The sequence below is a fragment of the Mytilus trossulus genome, chromosome 11 (assembly GCF_036588685.1).
Source record: "Mytilus trossulus isolate FHL-02 chromosome 11, PNRI_Mtr1.1.1.hap1, whole genome shotgun sequence".
NCBI classification, from domain to species: domain Eukaryota; kingdom Metazoa; phylum Mollusca; class Bivalvia; order Mytilida; family Mytilidae; genus Mytilus; species Mytilus trossulus.
The window spans coordinates 63378688-63402467 of record NC_086383.1 but is presented as its reverse complement, the minus strand read 5'-3'; the positions used below and the strand labels follow the sequence as shown (position 1 = coordinate 63402467).

Below are 23780 nucleotides of genomic sequence, written 5' to 3'. Positions count from 1 at the left end.
GCAGTAACTGACAGATAGTGCAAGCCAAAAACAACTAATACAAAAAATCATGCATCTAAGACTTAATTATCAATCAGTACACATCCAACATCCAACGGTTTAAGTGTAAATACGTCATAAACAGTGAGGCTACTTTATAATAATGAATTTCACATGATAATTAGAATAATGAAATATAAATATGTTAATTTATCGGGCGTTATATATGCCATGTATTCACTACTGATCATATGAAAGTAAAATACTGATGAGAATTTTTAGTAAAAGTCAGTTTACATCAAATGAATATGTACAGAACAAACACTTACTTCTAATTTCTAATTGACACCTGATTTTGTATATATATTTCTGAAAAATATGTCATACATTTGCATCTAAAAAAATATTGCTTCACTGTTTAATTAAAAGTTATAATTGTACTGTCTTATGTTAATTGTACGTGGTGAAACTATTAAACTATATTTTATTCTGCATAAATGCTTGCATGTCAGAATCGTATTAACCAATGTTTTCGTTTGAAACATATACCTGACACATGTTCTATAAAACGATATACATGCATCTACTAAGTGCAGTACCCAGGGCATAGCCTGTTCACAATACTTATATTACATGTATTAAACTAATCTTTTCCTTTTATCTTTTGACAACTCTGTAGTATTGACCTATCTCTGTCGGTAACTTCTGTTTGTTCTATCTGATCTGCTAAGTCTTTATATACAGGTTCCTTTCGTAGAGCTTTGAGAAATTCAGTATATCTAATTTCCTCACGTCCATGTAAAAGAATATCCATCAATGATCTGTTCTTTTCCATTTGAGTTTTACCAGATTCTATCTGTTCACTGTCACCAAGAGAGAAATGAGATGTTGATATAAGGTAATCTACTATGGTTTGATGATTTATCTCTCGTATGATCTTGCAATAATTCTTCTGAAGACGAACTCTATATAATGGGACAATCCACTCCGATGATCCTACAAATAGTTTCAAGTTTAGGTGTAATACCACCATTGATTTCCCCCTACTAGTCTTTGTTAGATTTGCACTTTTCAAAAAATTGTGCAGAAGTTATCTTTGTTATAGATATAGAAATACTTGGCATGGCATGAGTAAAGTTGTATCCTGTTCAGTACTATAGAAAAACAATCACTTAATATTTCATTGCAAATTAGAAAATAACCATCAATGGAAGTTAAGCCAATAAATTTTTACCTCTTTTTAACCTGTATGCAAACTTAAGTAAAATATTTGAATGAGACAACCAATAAAAAAATAATGGTGCCTAGAAACATCTAAGGTATATGTTTATGACCCAGACATTTCTTGCTGCAATGAAATGTTGGATTAATATTCTACAACTGTCAAATTCAGGGTAATATTTTCATTTACCTTTTTTCGTATGCAACCGGATTGTGACGTACTATGATTTGGTTGTTTAACACCTTTATATATAAAAACAATTCACGTTGAAAATCCGAGAAATGTTGTGTTAACTTTAAAGTATGGTTTTATGTACAGTATAAACTGATTTTCTGTGAACCATTTTAACAATACCTATTGTTACGAACAAGGGTGAATGCTGGTACCCATTAAAACGTTTAAACCAACTCATTTGTTTGTACATTTTCTAAGTCAGGAACCTGATGTTTATAATTAGTAGTTGTCGTTTGTTGGTGTGGGTAATAAGTGTTTCTCGTTTCCCGTTTTTTTAAAAAAAATAGGTTATACCTTTGGTTTTCCCGATTGAATGATTTTTCACTAGTCATGTTTGGGGCCCTTTACAGGATACTGTTAGAGGTGAACCACGACTCCGTGTTCACCGTAATTTGACCTATAATGGTTTTTCTTTTACAAATTCTGTCTTGGATGGAGAATTTTCACATTGGCACTGATGCCACATGTTCTTATATCTATGTATTATTGAACACAGATGACTATTCATAAATGATTGTGTTCATTTATCTGCAATATTTTTCATGAACACTATTTCTTTAACATTTACTGATAACTTCAATGGTTTCAAAGAAAAGGTTTTAAAACAAGATTGCACTATTGGTTATTGATTTGTCAGTGTGGCGACCAGGTTTTAACCGGTGTTGAAAACCAGAGTATTTCTAAACACTGTTAAAAAATAATCGATCATTGGCAGGAAAAACTGGCGATACTGGTCAGTTACTATTGGAAACGAACGCACCTTCCATGAGCGGGTTCGAACCTACGACCTCAGTGTTGACATGCTTGTATTCGCTGTATATGAACTACTCAGACAATTTGGCCTCCGAAGACCTTGTGAAACAGTAATATTTGTCCGTTGTACGCAATGCCTTGTTAACATTATCACATGTTTATGAACTTTAAACCGTAAACTCGGGGTCAAAACAATAATTTTAAAACGTTTATATCATGATGAATATAAGAACTAAGATTTAAGTAAATGTGACAACGACTAAATTGTAAACTATTAAACATACATGTATGAAAACCTGATTTTAGACAAACGGAATAAAGTACAAACGCACAAACAAAAAAAGAACAATGCCTCTTTTCTATTGTAGGCGGGATGAACAAAGGTACAAAATCGGCCGATGACCACATCGGACTAAGAATGATGGCAATACCATGACTTGTCCTTACGATCAGGTGACCTGATCATGTGTAGGAAATACCTTAATCAACAATCAAACAGAAATATAACACTTCAAAATAAGTCATTTACAGATCATATACAAACATCCAAAACAATTGTCTTGTGTCTATGACCCAGAAGGGATTAACTGCTTGCAGATAATAAAATTGATAATAATTTAATCCAAATTTACAGATGACAAGTGATGTCAATCGTTCGATCACACCATATAGCATGGTGATTTCAATTGCAAAATCTTGTGTAATAGAAATATATTACCTGTAACTATATATAAATATTACATTAAAATGTATAAATTAGACTCAAAATAAGTTTCTTGTTGATGATAGGACAAACACGTCGTACGGTGACATATAGTTGTTAATTGCTGTTTCATTTGGTCTCTTGTGGAGAGGTATCTCATTGGCATTCATTCCAAAAAATTTTCATACATACAACCATACCTTTATTTTCAGAAAGTTCTGGTGTGGAATCTGAACTCACATCATGTGAATCGTACCTCAGTTTGTTTGCTAGATCTGTGTAACCACTGTTTTGTAATGCATCAACAAACAATGAATACGCCTGCTCCTTCCTTGTAATCACTATCTCAAGCAATGCTTTATTCTGATCATCTTGTCGTGGATAGTGTTCAATATGGCGTCTATCATCTGCTGAAATCACCAGGTGTGTCATCATATCATCTAAGATATCGGTTATAACTATATCCTGTATGATTTCATCACGATGATCGCAAATTCTATCTGCAACAATTAGCAATTGGTATTTAAATTACTAGTAGATGGAGACAAGTATGTGCATATTGCCAATAGATGTTTACAGGCAATTATTTAATAAACAGGTTACCACAAATTTATAAATCGATAACAGTTACTTGTGATAATAAAACTAAGTTTTACGTAGGACACTCTTTAAATAAATGACTATGTTCTCAATACTAATGCAAAATAAAGAAAACAGTTGATTTTAGTCAATATGACGGTTTAAAATCTTTACAAAAATGAAATTTTGTGACATGGTGTAGTCTTCTGTTAAATTTTACATTCCAACATCGTAGAAACTCTTTTGATGTCAAACAGTACACAATGTTGTTTTGAGGTTTCATGCACGCTTCAGAATAAAACACTTTTTGGTAATTCAAATTGCAATATGTTCCGACTTGAAGAATGGTGGATTCCCTAAGTTACAGAGAGGTAGTTTGATTAGTGTATAATGGTCATATCTTATACGAACCTATAATACAATTTTAAATTATGGTAAGCTACTTTAACCGACAATTTTAACCTTGAAATGTATTTAATTTATACTATCACAATATCAAGTTGAGTGACACATGACATTAGGCTAAACACTGGACAGGGTCATATAAATTTTAAACATTCGGATCATAATGAACTGGTTTACTGAGTTTACAGTGTATGTGACTACAAATTACCGACTATCTTGAGCGGGCATTACAATTTGTTTTATTGAACTTTACCTGTAATATCCTCTGTTGCTCTGAAAGTATTAACATCTATATCTTCTATAATATCCTCCAAGCAATCTACTCCTCTGTCAATGTTGACTAAAGCCTGTGCAAGCACTTCGATCGAAGGTTTTAATTTTTTGTCTTCCCTCCATCCCAGTAATACTTTCTTGTTCTGAGCTGCCAAGTCACTGCAATGATTATTTTTTATATTTTCTAATTCTGCTACAGATAACCCTAGTTCTGTTCCTAGTTGAAAGAACTTTTGGCCAATTTGTGGTGCTAAGGAGTCTATAATTTCATCTGTTGGAATGCAATCTAGGATTTCATCAGGAATATCTTAAAGAAAAAAATAATCAGTACAATTCAATATAAAATCTAACTGCAATCAACACATGTTGCACTTTAAGTTTTACATTTAGTTTTATGCATTTTCGCTTTCGATTTGAAGTTTGGCTGATATAAAAATGATGAAATGTGTCTTATATACTTGATGTACTTATGTAGTGTTAGTTTTCAAAATTACCTTGTTCTTGTCAAACACTTAATATACTCATTTTATTATTATCATTATGTTAAACAGATACTTGCTTAAGAAAAACTCTTGCCTGTTGTAACTTTTAAAGTGACTCTCTCTTTTTTTTATAAGAAATCAAATAATAAGATTATTTTTAGCGAGAAGTCTATTTGAGATGAAAGTATTGGGACTGCGTGGTATTTTGTTGATAAGATTAAAACACATAAGTATATGTTTGCACTAGATTGTTGTGAGTCTTATAAAATGTAATCGAGATGCAAATTTTGGATATTATTAATCACACGACAACAAAATATTGGGTTAGGCTTGTTTAGAATTGGCGTTCATGAGTCTTTTGTAGACGAAACGCGCGTCTGACGCAAATACAAAAAAAATCAATCAAGTTATCTATGATGATTTAATTTGCTTGAGTAATATGTATTTTGTTGGCACACCAACGTCTAAAAACTGTTTCGCGTTATATTGAACAAAAATCTAATGGAAGGTTTATGGGCAAAGTATAATATGAAGCTTTCTAAAAAAAATCTCAAAGAAGTCTTATGATTATTTCACATAAATGAAAGTATAATTGATACAGTGAGGTAAAACCTAAATGTTGTACGATAAAACACATTAATAAAACTAGAGGCTCTCAAGAGCCTATGTCGCTCACCTTGGTCTATGAGCATATTAAACAATGGACACAGATAAATTCATAACAAAATTGTGTTTTGATGATGGTGATGTGTTTGTAGATCTTACTTTACTGAAAATTGTTGTTGCTACAATTGTCTCTATATATAATGAACTTGGCCCAGTAATTAAAGTGGAAAATATTTTCGAAAAATCTACAAAAATTTATGAAAAATGTTGAAAATTGACTATAAAGGGCAGTCACTCCTAAAGGGGTCAACTGACCATATCGGTCGTGTTGACTTATTTGTAAATCTTACTTTGCTGAACATTATTGCTGTTTATTGTTTATCTTTATCTATAATATTATTCAAGAATAACCAAAAACAGCAAAATTTCTTTAAAATTACCAATTCAGGGGCAGCAATCCAACAACGGTTTGTTTCGATTCATTTGAAATTTTCAGGGCAAAAAAATCTTGACCTGATAAACAATTTTACCCTTTTCAGATTTGCTCTTGATGCTTTGGTTTTTAAGTTATAATCCCAAAACTGCATTTTACCACTATGTTCTATTTTAAGCCGTGGCGGCCATCTTGAATAGTTGACCAAGTCATCGGACACAATTTTTAAACATAATACCCCAATGATGATTGTGGCCACGTGTGGTTAAATTTGGCCCAGTAGTTTCAGAGGAAAAGATTTTTGTAAAAGATTGCTAAGATTTACGAAAAATGGTTAAAAAATTTACTATAAAGGGCAATGGGTCAATTGACCATTTTGGTTGTGTTGACTTATTTGTAAATCTTACTTTGCTGAACATTATTGCTGTTTACTGTTTATCTCTATCTATAATATTATTCAAGATAATAACCAAAAACAACAAAATTTACTTAAAATTACGAATTCAGGGGCAGCAACCCAACAACGGGGTGTCCAATTCATCTGAAAATGACTGGGCAGATAGATCTTGACCTGATAAACAATTTAACTCCATGTCAGATTTGCTCTAAATGCTTTGGTTTTTGAGTTATAAGCCAAAAACTGCATTTTACCCAAATGTTCTATTTTTAGCCATAACCGCCATCTTGGTTGGTTGACCGGACCAACGGACACAATTTTTTAAATAACTACCCCAATGATGATTGAGGCCAAGTTTGGTTTAATTTGGCCCTGTAGTTTCAGAGGAGAAGATTTTTGAAAAAGATAACTAAGATTTACGAAAAATGGTTAAAAATTGACTATAAAGGGCAATTACTCCTAAAGGGGTCAACCGACCATTTTGGTTAAGTTGACTTATTTGTAAATCTTACTTCGCTGAACATTATTGCAGTTTACAGTTTATCTCTATCTATAATACTATTTAAGATAATAACCAAAAACAGCAAAATTTCCTTAAAATTACCAATTCAGGGGCAGCAACCCAACAACCGGTTGTTCGATTCATCTGAAATTTTCAGGGTAGATAGATCTTCACATGATAAACAATTTAATCCCATGTCAGATTTGCTCTAAATGCTTTGGTTTTTGAGTTATAAGCCAAAAACTGCATTTTACCCCTATGTTCTATTTTTAGCCATGGCGTCCATCTTGGTTTGTTGACCGGATCACCGGACACAACTTTCAAACTAGATACCCCAATGATGATTGTGGCCAAGTTTGATTAAATTTGGCCCAGTAGTTTTAGAGAAGATTTTTGTAAAAGTTAACGACGACGGACGACGACGAGAAAAGCACACTTGGCCCTTTTGGCCAGGTGAGCTAAAAAGTATATATTGACATGAAAGCAACGTATTTCTATAATAATATGTAAACAATAGAGGCTATATATATAAACAATGTTAGATCTGTAAATTTGCTTTCGCAAATTTTTGGTTCTTCCATCGCCGGGATTCGAACCCATGCTACTGTGATATCGTGACACCAAATCGCCTGCACTGCAGCCGTCCCGCTAGAGCACACGACCACCTGGACTCTATGTATACAAAATGTATGTTTTAAAACTTATTGAAACAACTTTGTTTGCAGCATTAAACTTGCCTGTTTCTGGGATTTCTCATATTAGAAAATAAATATTTAAAAATTTAAACAGTAAGAAATAACATTTGACTTTGTCATCGGTTTTTATCAACTATTGAATGATTGGAACAGTGTGCACAATGTTCGCATAAAATTACCCCATACATAATTTTTCACCAGTTTTGTTTTGAGGATGAAGCATATACATTATAGTTTAAGAAAAAAATCGTTTCTATATGGGAACTTTCATAGAATTGGGGCTGCTTATGTGTGCCAGTTAATAGGCATATGAGATTTTTTTGTAGCTCTCCAATGTTTGAAAGATTTTGCAGAACAGAAGTTTTAAAACTGTCAGATCATAATCATTAATAGCATATCGAAACATGTTTGTTATGTTTTTCTTATAACCTTTTCATATGTTAATTATCTCTTGGAATTTTTGTAACCATCTCGTAGTTCATGTTGTTATGAAAGGCGAAAAAACAGGTACCTACAAGGTCAAATTGGAACAAGAAAACATCAATAAGGAATCATTGTCTACTAATTTAAATGTGATTTGTCCAGGTAGTTATCTCAAACACGTCAAAGAAGAAATTTGAAAAAAATGTCCAATTACAATAAAGAAGTCAGCACTGCTTTTAACATTTTCTAAAGTTGTGCCGCTGTTTAGTGGATTTCTGTCTTTAACTTTCTTTTTAAGATTAACGAATTTGATTAATATAGTGTTTAATCCGTGTCTGTATTTGTTTTGAAAACAAGAGATAATTAACATATGAATTCCAAGAGATAATTAACATATGAAAAGGTTATAAGAAAAATCTTTTATCGGATTTATTTTTGAAAATTTCATGTCATTGACTAGTTTGTCCACGGTGTAAACACTACAATCAAGTTTTACAATTGTGTGCCATAGATACAAAACTTTATTTAGCATTTCAAACGCGAAACAAGGTTTTTACACCTTACCTGTTTCTGCTTTTGTGACTCGTCTCACCTGTAAATAAAATGTTAGACGATAACATAGCGCTCACTGGCAGGTTAACGTTATTGTTTTTGTTTACACACGACTGGTGGGTTTCCTTTTGAAATTCCGTTGCCTCTCCTATATATCAGCTTGTGTGTTTAACTTATTGGTAAAGGTCGTAGCATGACATGTAGAAGTTCAAAGGTTGCTTTTGATATAGTCTAGAGTGTATAGTTGTCTAATTAGCAATCATACATGTATCACATCTTAATTGTATACTGTTTATTTGCAAATACTTATTAAAAAAAATCTTCGCATATGCAAGTGTAAAGTTGAAAAATAGGTTTGTGGTTTTTGGTGTTTTTCGCCATGTAATCATTAACTTATAGATATAAAGAGGAGAATAACATTCATTTTTTTGTTAATCAATGTGGACTGATTATTACATGTATCTTTGGGAACATAATTGTCGAGGAGTTCTGTGATAAAGGTTATAATAGTTATCAAAAGTACCAGGATTATAATTTTATACGCCAGACGCGCGTTTCGTCTACATAAGACTCATCAGTGACGCTCAGATCAAAATAGTTAAAAAGCCAAACAAATACAAAGTTGAAGAGCATTGAGGACCCAAAATTCCAAAAAGTTGTGCCAAATACGGCTAAGAAAATCTACTCCTGGGGTAAGAAAATCCTTAGTTTTTCGAATAATTCAAAGTTTTGTAAACAGAAAATTTATAAGAATGACCATATAATTGATATTCATGTCAACACCGAAGTGCTGACTACTGGGCTGGTGATACCCTCGGGGACGAAACGTCCACCAGCAGTGGCATCGACCCAGTGGTGTAAATAGTTATCAAAAGTACCAGAATTATAATTTTATACGCCAGACGCGCGTTTCGTCTACATAAGACTCATCAGTGACGCTCAGATCAAAATAGTTAAAAAGCCAAACAAATACAAAGTTGAAGAGCATTGAGGACCCAAAATTCCAAAAAGTTGTGCCAAATACGGCTAAGGTAATCTACTCCTGGGGTAAGAAAATCCTTAGTTTTTCGAATAATTCAAAGTTTTGTAAACAGAAAATTTATAAGAATGACCATATAATTGATATTCATGTCAACACCGAAGTGCTGACTACTGGGCTGGTGATACCCTCGGGGACGAAACGTCCACCAGCAGTGGCATCGACCCAGTGGTGTAAATAGTTATCAAAAGTACCAGGATTATAATTTTATACGCCAGACGCGCGTTTCGTCTACATAAGACTCATCAGTGACGCTCAGATCAAAATAGTTAAAAAGCCAAACAAATACAAAGTTGAAGAGCATTGAGGACCCAAAATTCCAAAAAGTTGTGCCAAATACGGCTAAGGTAATCTACTCCTGGGGTAAGAAAATCCTTAGTTTTTCGAATAATTCAAAGTTTTGTAAACAGAAAATTTATAAGAATGACCATATAATTGATATTCATGTCAACACCGAAGTGCTGACTACTGGGCTGGTGATACCCTCGGGGACGAAACGTCCACCAGCAGTGGCATCGACCCAGTGGTGTAAATAGTTATCAAAAGTACCAGGATTATAATTTTATACGCCAGACGCGAGTTTCGTCTACATAAGACTCATCAGTGACGCTCAGATCAAAATAGTTAAAAAGCCAAACAAATACAAAGTTGAAGAGCATTGAGGACCCAAAATTCCAAAAAGTTGTGCCAAATACGGCTAAGGTAATCTACTCCTGGGGTAAGAAAATCCTTAGTTTTTCGAATAATTCAAAGTTTTGTAAACAGAAAATTTATAAGAATGACCATATAATTGATATTCATGTCAACACCGAAGTGCTGACTACTGGGCTGGTGATACCCTCGGGGACGAAACGTCCACCAGAAGTGGCATCGACCCAGTGGTGTAAATAGTTATCAAAAGTACCAGGATTATAATTTTATACGCCAGACGCGCGTTTCGTCTACATAAGACTCATCAGTGACGCTCAGATCAAAATAGTTAAAAAGCCAATCAAATACAAAGTTGAAGAGCATTGATGACCCAAAATTCCAAAAAGTTGTGCCAAATACGGCTAAGGTAATCTACTCCTGGGGTAAGAAAATCCTTAGTTTTTCGAATAATTCAAAGTTTTGTAAACAGAAAATTTATAAGAATGACCATATAATTGATATTCATGTCAACACAGAAGTGCTGACTACTGGGCTGGTGATACCCTCGGGGACGAAACGTCCACCAGCAGTGGCATCGACCCAGTGGTGTAAATAGTTATCAAAAGTACCAGGATTATAATTTTATACGCCAGACGCGCGTTTCGTCTACATAAGACTCATCAGTGACGCTCAGATCAAAATAGTTAAAAAGCCAAACAAATACAAAGTTGAAGAGCATTGAGGACCCAAAATTCCAAAAAGTTGTGCCAAATACGGCTAAGGTAATCTACTCCTGGGGTTAGAAAATCCTTAGTTTTTCGAATAATTCAAAGTTTTGTAAACAGAAAATTTATAAGAATGACCATATAATTGATATTCATGTCAACACCGAAGTGCTGACTACTGGGCTGGTGATACCCTCGGGGACGAAACGTCCACCAGCAGTGGCATCGACCCAGTGGTGTAAATAGTTATCAAAAGTACCAGGATTATAATTTTATACGCCAGACGCGCGTTTCGTCTACATAAGACTCATCAGTGACGCTCAGATCAAAATAGTTAAAAAGCCAAACAAATACAAAGTTGAAGAGCATTGAGGACCCAAAATTCCAAAAAGTTGTGCCAAATACGGCTAAGGTAATCTACTCCTGGGGTAAGAAAATCCTTAGTTTTTCGAATAATTCAAAGTTTTGTAAACAGAAAATTTATAAGAATGACCATATAATTGATATTCATATCAACACCGAAGTGCTGACTACTGGGCTGGTGATACCCTCGGGGACGAAACGTCCACCAGCAGTGGCATCGACCCAGTGGTGTAAATAGTTATCAAAAGTACCAGGATTATAATTTTATACGCCAGACGCGCGTTTCGTTTACATAAGACTCATCAGTGACACTCAGATCAAAATAGTTAAAAAGCCAAACAAATACAAAGTTGAAGAGTATTGAGGACCCAAAATTCCAAAAAGTTGTGCCAAATACGGCTAAGGTAATCTACTCCTGGGGTAAGAAAATCCTTAGTTTTTCGAATAATTCAAAGTTTTGTAAACAGAAAATTTATAAGAATGACCATATAATTGATATTCATGTCAACACCGAAGTGCTGACTACTGGGCTGGTGATACCCTCGGGGACGAAACGTCCACCAGCAGTGGCATCGACCCAGTGGTGTAAATAGTTATCAAAAGTACCAGGATTATAATTTTATACGCCAGACGCGCGTTTCGTCTACATAAGACTCATCAGTGACGCTCAGATCAAAATAGTTAAAAAGCCAAACAAATACAAAGTTGAAGAGCATTGAGGACCCAAAATTCCAAAAAGTTGTGCCAAATACGGCTAAGGTAATCTACTCCTGGGGTAAGAAAATCCTTAGTTTTTCGAATAATTCAAAGTTTTGTAAACAGAAAATTTATAAGAATGACCATATAATTGATATTCATGTCAACACCGAAGTGCTGACTACTGGGCTGGTGATACCCTCGGGGACGAAACGTCCACCAGCAGTGGCATCGACCCAGTGGTGTAAATAGTTATCAAAAGTACCAGGATTATAATTTTATACGCCAGACGCGCGTTTCGTCTACATAAGACTCATCAGTGACGCTCAGATCAAAATAGTTAAAAAGCCAAACAAATACAAAGTTGAAGAGCATTGAGGACCCAAAATTCCAAAAAGTTGTGCCAAATACGGCTAAGGTAATCTACTCCTGGGGTAAGAAAATCCTTAGTTTTTCGAATAATTCAAAGTTTTGTAAACAGAAAATTTATAAGAATGACCATGTAATTGATATTCATGTCAACACAATAAAAGGACATACAAGCTTTTTTTTTTACAGATTTCTAATTTCCTAATAACATGTATGCAGAATGTTTGAAAACTATACATATGAATGCCTTAATACTTTGATTTACGGGAGAAATATTTATACAGATAAATCCAATGCAAAGATGGCCGGACAATAGCAGTTGACCAATCACCCATGTATCATCAAAACATTTTGTTTGGTATTTCAGTTTGATGGTATACTACCTCCTGACAATTGCAAAACATTGGTTTTGTAAATCACACATATTTGAAATGACTTTTAATTTTTTTTAAAATAAAATTAAACATCTCGCTGTCCTATTTTATAAATAACTAAATGTGTGGTTATTTCAGAGTGTGTACAAAATACATGTTGTTCATAATATCTTGCATTTTGACGTTATCATTTAAAGTCAACGAGTATTGTCATGCTTTAAATGTATATTTGTACTTACATAACATAGCGTATGCACTGTTAAATTCATTTTTCCTACAACGTCAGCCAGCACCTTAAACTTTCCTTTTGAATTTTTCCTTTTCCATTCAATCAAAAATAGAAATGTTGCAATCTCTATTTCCTGTGGATGATTAAACATGATTTTTTTCCATTTAGGAAGCATTCGTAGATGTGTTGCCAATTCATGCATCATTTCTGGTTCAAAGTTGGATGAAAAACGCAATAACTCTGTATCACTTGGGATCTGATTCAATGCATCTACACTTAGACCTAAAACATAATGAACAAGAATATGTCCATAGTACATGGATGGCCCACTCGCATTATCATTTTCTATGTTCAGTGAACCGTGAAATTGGGTTTAAAATCTTATTTGGCATTTAAATTAGACAGATCATAACATAGGTAACATGTGTACTAAGTTTCAAGTTGATTGGACTTCAACTTCATCAAAAACTACATTGACCAAAAACTTTAATCAACAACTTTATCATGAAACTCGCACTATCATTTTCTAAGTTCAGTAGGACGTGGAATTTGGGTCAAAAATCTAATTTGACATTTTAGAAAGATCATATCATAGTAAACATGTGTACTAAGTTTCAATTTGATTGGATTTCAACTTCATCAAAATTTACCTTGACCAAAACCTCTAACCTAAAGCGGGACAAACACACAGACGAACGGACGAAAAGACGGAAGAACGGCCGGACGGATGAACGGACGCATATACAAGAAACACAATGCCCCTCTACTATCGTAGGTGGGGCATAAACATTATGACTATCAGGTGATTACAAGTTATTGTAATTGATTTTTAAATTGATCATTGAATTCATTACCTTTATTTTTATGCAGCTGACAGATTTCATAAAATTGCACAACGCACATTCTATACACACAGTAACACTTAGATAGTACAACTGCTATCCAAACATTTACTATCTTTCCTGCAGCCAGAGCAAGGTTACTGACATGATCAACATGATACATTATTATTTCTAGTTTCCACGCATTAACATTATATCTTGCATATTTGCTAATTTCTCCACTAAGCAGTATCAATCTCAACAAAATATTCCAATAGACTGATTTTTAACTCATCCAACAAATTGCTGAGGTTGACCTTTGATTGTATCTGTTTGTTTTGCTCACACGCTGTTGTCAATATAATGCAAGTCTATGCAACTGTTATCAAGTAAGATGTTTAGCTTGCTATTAAACTAAGTTTTAATATTTTCATTTTATTCATAATCTTCTACACAAGGAAATGCCTGTACCAAGTCAGGAATATACCAAATGTTGTCTGTTCGGTTGATGTGTATGGGCTTTTGATTTTGCAATTTGACTTTACGCTTTTAATTTTCCTTGGAGTTTAGAATTTTTGTTATTCTACTTTTTAATATCCCCTGCACTGTATTGAAGTAAAGTACAATTATTCAATTCTATAGAAAGAAAGGCGACAACATCACAAGTAACGCCCACTTCAAATATTCTAATCAAACTACTACTCGGTGAGTCTTTGGTGTTTAAGATGCTAGTGTTAATTTAGTTTGCTTCTCAAACTTAAAAAAAAAGAAGTGAAAAAAAATAAAGAGGACATTTAAATCTCATAAGTTGAAGGAAAGATGACCACGCCCTAACAAAATACATTCAAAGAAGAAAGTGATAAGTGATGTCAAAATCAGGCACCCGTCGTGATACAGTTATACTCATGTATACTAAGTACACACTTGTTGTTAAGTCTTTTTTGGTCATGTCATAATCCAGTAAAAGATGACACGATTCTGATTCAGACAAATTGGGACATATTTGTCGCAATCTGTGAATCCGATACTCCTCAACGGTCGACCAAATCGTGATGGCATTATCATATGTTGGAACGGATGAAGAAATCACTAGATTCTGTGGAGGTAGCGGATGTCTCCCGTCGCTGTGTTAATAAAGATTATCATTGTGTGTATTATTTAAGGTTTTACAATAAGACATTTGATTACATTATACCATGAATATTTTCCTTCAGAATTGTTTTGTTGTTAATTTTGACATGTATATATACATCTGTTGTTCCTGCATATATATAGGTCTGTTCCGACATTCATAAAATTGTCTGTACTTTATGGTAAACAACAAATGTGGCAAACAATCTTACAAGGTATGAGTCATGTCTGTAAACAGTTTTTGGATTAGTTGTCTTTAAAAGGTAATACTGTAATTCAACTAATTTTTGTGAGTGATTTAATTTCGCGACTTTCGCGAGTAGATAAATAACGCGAGTATAAATCGTCGCTTAAATTGATTTTCATATCTTACTACATAAAGTCAATTAGAAAATCGCGAAAATAAATCGCCGCGAAGTGGGCTAGAAAAGGCTGAACGCGAAATAAAGTATCCGTGAAAATTAGTTGGTTTACAGTATTGTGATCAGATAATCAAATACAAGTAAAATATCTTCCGAATGATTCAAACTAAACAAAATGATGGTAAAATATGGAGAGCAGCACATGATGACAATCAGTACTAATAAGTAGTATACATGATTTTTGTCCAACGGTGTCGGGTGAATTGCATACACAATAAGTCATTTTGGTATGCTAGTCCAAAAATGGTGAACGTCCTATAACTTTGTCCGGGAAAATGTTTCAATCAATATGAGGGTACAATGTGGTCAACTACAAAAGGATTAGGTTCAGTAAGAACCCTTTTTGGCCCCAAGATATAGCAGTTTTAGAAAATTGTGAAAATGTAATCTTTAAGCTATATTTTGGAAAGTAAAATGCTTCTGCTATATAAATATGAGCTGTTTTTGACAATACAATGCACAAATATCGCGTTAAAGCATCATCAAGTCATGCTAAATTACTGAAATCTTCAAAATGTTAGCATTTTTAGCATCGGTTTCCGTCTAAAATGAAAGTGGCCGCATTCGTGTTCATTCATAATATTGAAATGTAAGTTGTATTTGATGATAATACAAAACATATATAAAGGTTGAGGATGAACGCGTATGCGGCCACTTTCATGTTTGACAAAAACCATCTGAAAAGTGACGGTTTTTTAACATGTTTGATAGAATTTTCATATTTACAATAGCTTGAACTAGAGCGTTTTTTAATTACTAAATCAGTTAAAATCTTTCACATCAACTAATCGAATCAATTGAAATAGACACTTAAGTGTTTAAAAAGTGTCCAAAAACTTTCGTTGAATGAACCGGGAATTTGATGATGAACCGGACCTACTCCTTTACCGACCGTGCGAGGGCTGAAAAGCCAGTCAAGGTCGTTAAACACTTCCATATATACTCCTTTACAAATAATGGTAACAGTTCTACCAAAAATGAGAATTTTCATTTAAACGAGATTTTCTTACTTTTTATTGTACACAATATGGCCAACGTTCTAAAACTCCCATAACATCATTCAATAAAACTTGCCATATGCACTTTGTAGTATGGTAGAGAGAATATGATGTACAAAAATCCAAGAATGCACGTTTTCTATCAAACGGTGTGTGAGTATTGTTGTGTTTTAAACAGACATACGTACATGTACATATGAGCGGATAAATGGAGGGACGTACTACAGTATACCATAAACCGTTCCGTCTCAGATGAGTGTATACAGATGTACATGTCCATTAACCTCGTTTCGTTAGATATTCTTTAAGATTTACGACAAAATACATACCTTGACAATTATCTTCACATTCTTCTTTTGTCTAAACAAAGATAAAATTGGCAATTAACCATTGTCTTATGTCTATGAATATGTTGAATGATAACAAAAGATTGAAAAGAAATTGAAATAATTACATTGCATCTACAAAATTACAAAATTGATATGATCACTCATCTGCCAAAAATATGCATTCTACTTAGAGAATAATACATGACAAAATCACTATCATATGCTGTATAATCCCGAGATACCAATATCAGCCCGAGGGCCTTAAGGGCCAGGAGATGATATTAGTCGAGGATGATACGGCTTGTGATACGGTTTTTGCCATGTTTTATAGGCTTTATCATATATTTGAACAGTAGAGTACTGCTTTCTGATCCCTACCCTTGGTTACCGTAAGATTTACTTTTTTTCTTGTTATAAAAGCATTAAAAGAACAATTAGGTATTCAACCGAGGCACCTGGGTTACCTTACAATTTGCAACCTGTTGTTGATAGAAATGTTTTGTTTGTTGCATTTTGTGTGTGTGTGTTGTAGGATATCCATTGAGTTCGTTTTAATAGTTGCATGTCGTGTGCCAGATAATATGAAAGCTCGAAGTCTGTGATGTCACATGCCAAACAATGATGTCATTCAATAAATGACGTCAGGCCCTAATGACCGTTTCATTTAGGACCCATTAAGGAAAAACACTTTTTGAGAAGCTTGCATTAATTAAAGCATAGATTTCATATAATTTAGTCAGAATCACTACTGTTATACATGAAGGAAGAATTTAAGTAAGGGTGGAATAAAGGGGTGGGATAAAGGGATGTGATAAAGGGTGTGCCTCAAAGTTGAACGATACGGATTAAACAGTAAGCTATTTATCAAATATTCGAAATACTGTATTTATTACTAAATATATGATAAAAGTTGATAATAGTTTGAGCAATTTGATGAATTTTCGAATTTTATAGCTTTCTAGTTAATATCACAAACATCCAAAATTATTCTAAAAAATTGCAATTGAAAAGACAATTACTCCTGAAAGTATTCAGTGGTTTCGATGACTCTTGTCATGTGATTTTAAGGGTAATAAATCTCAAGAGGTTACTCCAATTGCTTCATTTTTTGTTAAAGCACATTCTTGCGGTGTACTTTTTTTTACTAATCTATTATAGTTTTCAAGATAATATTTTGAATGCTGTAAATTCATAAAATTATTGCGTGAATTTATTATGGCGATTTATTAAGAGTACACAATAACGCGAGATTAATCATTGCATCAGATGCATATATCATAAATCAGAATGCGAGTTTTAACTAATACGGTACTAACCCAGTCGCACTATTTGTATAAATACAAACATCGCTATAATTTCTGAATTTTCAATACCTATATCACCATAAAATGTATTAAGTCTGTACAACCGACCTATCGGATCTCCTAGGTGTGATTAAACTGATAAGAATCCGCTGTATGGTATGGGGTTCACTATTTAAGTGTATGTAGATTATTTTGTGAAGGTTTGCATAGCCTGCGTAATAATTTGAGAAGCATTATAGCCCGTAGAAGAGATATGGTTATAGGTACGTCATGGGAAATCTCACATACTTTTGTCAGATTATGTGTACAACTGATGTTTAATGGACTTCACATGAATAAGGAAAACAAACAGATGTAATTCGTAAAATCTACAAAATTCATGCAAGAAATTAAATATACAAAAAGCAGAAGTAAACGTATATAGAACATTCGTGTAATTGCAAACGCATTCAGAACGATTTGTTTGAAATTATAAGATCTCAATTAAGCCCTGTTATATGAGCTATATGTAAAAGTAAGATATTGTAGCCACTAGATTTTTTTTATTTTACCGATAGTCAATTACTAGAAGGTCGACCGAATTAACTGGTGGAAAATCACTCTTCTTAAAAACGTGAAAATATTCAAATAAAAACAAAATAGTAATAGTGTGCTAATATGTTTAACCCCGCCACATTATTTTTGAATGTGCCTGTCCCAAGTCAGGAGCCTGTAACTCAGTGGTTGTCCTTTGTTTATGTGTTACATATTTGTTTTTCGTTCATTGTTTTACATAAATAAGGCCGTTAGTTTTCTCGTTTGAATTGTTTTACATTGTCTTATCAGGGCCTATTATAGCTGACTATGCGGTATGGGCTTTGCTCATTGTTGAAGGCCTTACGGTGACCTATAGTTGTTAATGTCTGTGTAATTTTTGTCTTTGTGGATAGTTGTCTCATTGGCAATCATACCGCATCTTCTTTTTTATATTGACTACATTTTGCGTTGTGCATAAACCTCTATCTTTTCTATGTTTTAAGATATAACACAAACACAAACATGTTCGTACACCATAAACATATTGGGGAAATCATAAAATTCAAACGATGTTGCATGCTTTACCCCCCGACATTGTCATGATTATCTCATACGATATGTAGGTATGATTTGATATCTTCAAAAATGCAATTGTAAGGAAAAACAATCTATAACGATGCTGTGTGGCAACGTTTATTCTTGCATGGTGCTAAACATTTATTTTATTTGACATCTTTAAAGAGTTCTGCCAAAAATTAGTTGTTGGCTACTCAAAAATAAAATAAGCAACGTTATTGGCTTAAACTGGATTGCTCAAGTGCAGTTATATTTAATGGAATACAACTATTTGAATTTAAGAAGGGTACACATGTATGTAACCTTCAAATATATTATTGTGATAATGTGTCTTAGAATGATGCATGATGAATTTGTTAGAGACTAAAAACGTTTATTTCTACTTAAAAAAAGACACAACCAAAAAATGATTTTTTTTCAAAGAAAAAATCGACACACAAAACCCATGTAATACTGGAGTTGAAAGTGCCTAGCATAATGTAATGGGAAAATGCATGATATCACAGATATTCTTAAATAGGTTACGTGGTATCCACTTTCTGTACCTCACATTTCGATATGTAGAGTATGTTTAACACTTTGGTGCATCATACAGACTCGTTGGATATTTTCCAAATCAAGTGCATAGAAGATAGAAATAATAATGGCTAATTTATTGTGAAGGCTTATCCAATATTCAGTGAAAGAAGCGGCAATCCTATGTCATAACGGGATACACTAAACGTTCTGAATAGCAAGATTATGTTCATGCTTTTCTTTTCTTTAAGAAAACGCTTTCTGTAAAGAATATTTTCAAATACCGTACAATGTCATGTTCATGTTAAAACGAACAAAAATAACGTTGAAGCAGATGTAGAATACCAAGCAAGGATATAAGGCAAAGACCGTGTTCATTGGTGTTAGTAACCTATCAAAAACAGCATAAATTTGTTTATTTAACAGATACGTCCTATTTGAAAATTACGAGCATTGTTGTTACTATTTCACTATTATTAAAATATACCTGATCTTGATTCCAAACGTTCCAATGGTTTCTTTTATGCACCAACGTATGCTTTTCACACACCCATTCGACTCTTTGCAAAGCCTCCTCCTCAGTGATAAAGCATTCTAACTTGGAGCAAGTATATTCAACCTGGAAAGGTTTGTTCAAACTGCTAGCTCTGGCATGGACTGTTGACTGATAGAATTCTATTATTCTCTCCAATGTAATATAGAAGCTTTCCTTGATACTTGTGGCGATATCGGATACTATTAGGTCATTGGAGGTCTTGTGGACTATGTAAAGATAAATTCTGTTGGCTTCAACACATACAACAATATCATGTGCCTTGTCATACGACAGGCCAAGAAATCCCGAAAACAGGAGTTTGATCTCTTTCTTTTCTCCAGTTGTACCTTTTCCTTTTTGTTCTTTATAGGTTTTCACATTCCACATATTAAGACATGCACTGAAGAGTCGGTTTGGCAAAGCTGGAGGAATTATAGCTCCTTTAAAAGTGAATGCTAAACCTATAGCTCTTTTTGGTGTGCATTCCTCGGTCATGAACTTGGTAGTATTTCTCGCTGTAACCATACAAGGAACAAAGAAGTTAATCCCTGATTGGCGACGTCCAGTTTTTGTGTTATATCTACGCTGCTCTGACACAATATCAAGGTGAATAAGCATATCAAATATATACTTTTTATAAGGTAATACTTTACTGAAGGCTTCTTGTTCCCAGATCTGATACAGTTCCCCTCTTTGTATTGTTCCGCTTTCTGACATCTTTTTGAAAATGGCATGTACTGTAGTCTTACTTGGCCAGAATTGCTTGTCTAGAAAATTAGATTAAGACTTGTGCTTGCAATTAATCAATTAACATCTTTACATGATATGAATTTTAACAAATATAATAAAACAAAGAGTCGGGAGTAATATGGGCACAGACTTATCTTGTCGGTCAACCGTTTTGTAATTTCATCATCAACCTTTCTAATGTAAACATAGTCGAACTTCCTCATTACACTCTTTAACCAGTTTGTTTGTAAAAAGCATCAACTTATACTTTTTGGTATACAAATTTCCTTTTTCTGCTTATTTGAAATTTATACCAAGCTTCTTCCCTTAATTTTATGTTGCATTTATAAAAACCTCGCAATAACTGGTGAATTTACAGTAGCTGTTTCATATAAAATAAGAAAAAGCATAAATACCTATAACAAAAGATCACAATACTTCTACGACGGGTAATGAACTGATGATTACAAAAAAGCTCTCATTTGATGAGTTTCAAAATAGAAAAAGCATTAATACATGTAACAAAAGACCTTGTCACCCCTTTCATGAGTAGTACGATGATGATCATACAATGTCTAATATGCAGCTTAGGAGTCTCAAAATAGACATAGTATAGATAACCGCTTCAAAAGATTAGAGTATCAAAGAAGACATAGCATACTAGTAGTTCCGGTCACATTATATCTCTCACTTCTAACAAGTGCAGTATGCTCATAACAAAAAAAATCTCTGACGTGAAGTATCGAAGTGGACATTGAAAAAATACTTGCTACCTCAAAACATCTACCAAGAAAAAGGTAGGCTGATGTTAACACAATATTTCAGACATTGAGTATGAAGGTATATATAGCATAACCACCTGTTACAAAAGATTTCGACCCGTCTACCATGAATATAGGACTGATAATATCATAATATCTGTGATATAGAGTATCAAAGTAAACAAAGCATAAATACCAGTTACCACAATTATTATTATTTTCACCAAAAATAACAGGTTGTTAATCACAAAATTTCTCTGCTGTGGAGTACCACAGTTAATTGTGTATAGTTAAATACTTGTTTTAAAAGATGGCATTACTTTCATCAAGGGTAGTTTGTTGATGATCAGCAGTGATTGTCAAAGTAGACATAGCATAAATACCTTTTTCAAAAGATCTCATTACTTCTACAAAGAGTAGTGAGATGATTGTCACAAAAAATCTCAGGTGATGTGTATTTAAAGTAGATATACTATACAAATATTGTTACGAATCAATATAAGTCTGATATTAGCATGATATCTCAATTGAGGAGCATCACAGAAGACAAAGTATAAATACCTGTTACAAAAGACCTCATGACTTCTACCAATAGTAGTGGGCTGATAATCACAAAATCTTTCAGCTGTGGTGTATCAAAGTAGATAACTTTTCCGAGCGAATGTTGGAAATTTAGAAAATCGGTTAGCTGCTCAGAAGACAAGACAGACAACTGACTGATGGAATTCAATTCTTCTACTTCCTTCAAAGACAAGATTTGCTGTCCTTCAGCAACCAACTCCGCGATCTCAAGCTCAAGGGGGACACATGCATTTGGCATTTGTTCTCCCCAACATGGATGTTCGAAAGTGAGATCGGTAATGGCTTTCTTGAGAATTTGTATATCTGGGTCAGCTTTGTCTTTGGCATTGACAAATATCATAGGGCTGAGGACAAGATGTTGTTTTCCCTCGTGATCTTTGAACAACTCTTCTACTTCACTGTACAACTCTTTTCGTCGTGTTTCAACATTCTCCTATGACAAAAGATAATGATATTAAAATAAGGAGATGTGTTATGAATCCCAATGAGACAGTTATCGAAATTAAATGGAGTTAAGAAACAATAGACCAACGCCAGTTTTAACTGTATATGTATTAATGAAAAGATATATTTGACAAAATTTCTTGTACATCACTTATGTTTATGATTAAAAAAATTAATGCAATACATGTAAAATTAATTTACTAATAGGGGTTTCACGGTTTTTGTTCTATGTTAAGGCCCAAGTATGTTGTCGTTTATTTAAAATTTCAAAATTTGTTTTAGTATTTAATATATATTACTTCTGATTAAAGTCAATTTAGAAGACTATATGGGCATAAATAAGTAGTGGTAGTTTATTCAAGTGATACTATATAAACATGTATTCAACAGAATTAGGAGTAAGCACATTTGCTGTCAATCAGATAAACTGTCTAATATTTAAATTCATAAATAAAGAGTTGGTTGTAATACGAAAATGTTCTTCATGCAATTTAATAATGGTTATGATTGTGTCAATGTTTCGTTGCCAGATCTAACTTAGACTAATGTAAATAATACTTAGACCATGGTTATATTTACTAAAACCATGTCAACAATAACATAGACCACACGTACAGTTATCTAGACAATAGTTCCCCTAACTTTGACATAAATTACAATACTTAACCCAAACTTACAATACTAAGTTAGTTTTAAGTATACATACCCTTAATAACAATGATCATACAACATTGTTTTGTACAATGACTTCAATTGTTAGACAATGAAAACAATGTTTAAACAATGGCAACTGTAACTAAGAACATAGCTGCACTTACTTATACTAAGTTAAAGATACACCTACTTATACTAAGTTAAAGATACACTTACTTATACTAAGTTAAAGATACACTTACTTATACTAAGTTAAAGATACACTTACTTATACTAAGTTAAAGATACACTTACTTATACCATACAGTAGTGTCAATGGTAAACATTATTAGCCCACAATATTTAGATTATGTTGTTATCCGTCGTTTGATGTGTTTGAGCTGTTAATTTTGCAATTTGATTCGGGACTTTTCGTTTTGAATTTTCCTCTGAGTTCGGTATTAGTTATTTTCTTTTCCGATACTTAAATATGTTAAACCATAGTTTTCTTTACTAAGACGATATTTACAATACTTCGTCATTGGGGTAAACACTCTAAATATGGTTACAATACTAAGGCCATGGTTACAATACTAGGACCATGACATCAGTATTAAAGCCATTACAACAATTTCTAATACCATGATTTTACTCATTTAGACCATGGTTTCACTTTTTCAGACCTAGGTTTTCTTCGACGACTACATCACTTACCCAGACAATGTTAACACTTATTTACATCGTGTTTACGGTACTTATATTATAACTATATTTCTACTTCTTTAAACCTGATTTCAGTATTAAATCCTAGTTTACACTT

The 23780-nt window shown here is 33.4% G+C and overlaps 1 protein-coding gene across 1 annotated transcript in view; it reads right to left on the bottom strand.

Annotated features, from left to right (window-relative positions):
- Positions 1–615: 615 nt before the first annotated feature.
- The window catches only part of LOC134691399 (uncharacterized), a 37128-nt gene continuing 13963 nt past the window's right edge, over positions 616–23780 (bottom strand). Inside the window, exons 5-12 of the mRNA XM_063551926.1 lie at positions 21863–22316; positions 19764–20578; positions 16365–16395; positions 12674–12945; positions 8251–8278; positions 4129–4455; positions 3092–3391; positions 616–975 (exon numbers count right to left, since the gene is read on the bottom strand). Of these exons, the coding sequence (XP_063407996.1) occupies positions 623–975; positions 3092–3391; positions 4129–4455; positions 8251–8278; positions 12674–12945; positions 16365–16395; positions 19764–20578; positions 21863–22316 (2580 nt within the window). The 3' untranslated portion in view covers positions 616–622. The remainder of the gene's footprint in view (positions 976–3091; positions 3392–4128; positions 4456–8250; positions 8279–12673; positions 12946–16364; positions 16396–19763; positions 20579–21862; positions 22317–23780) is intronic.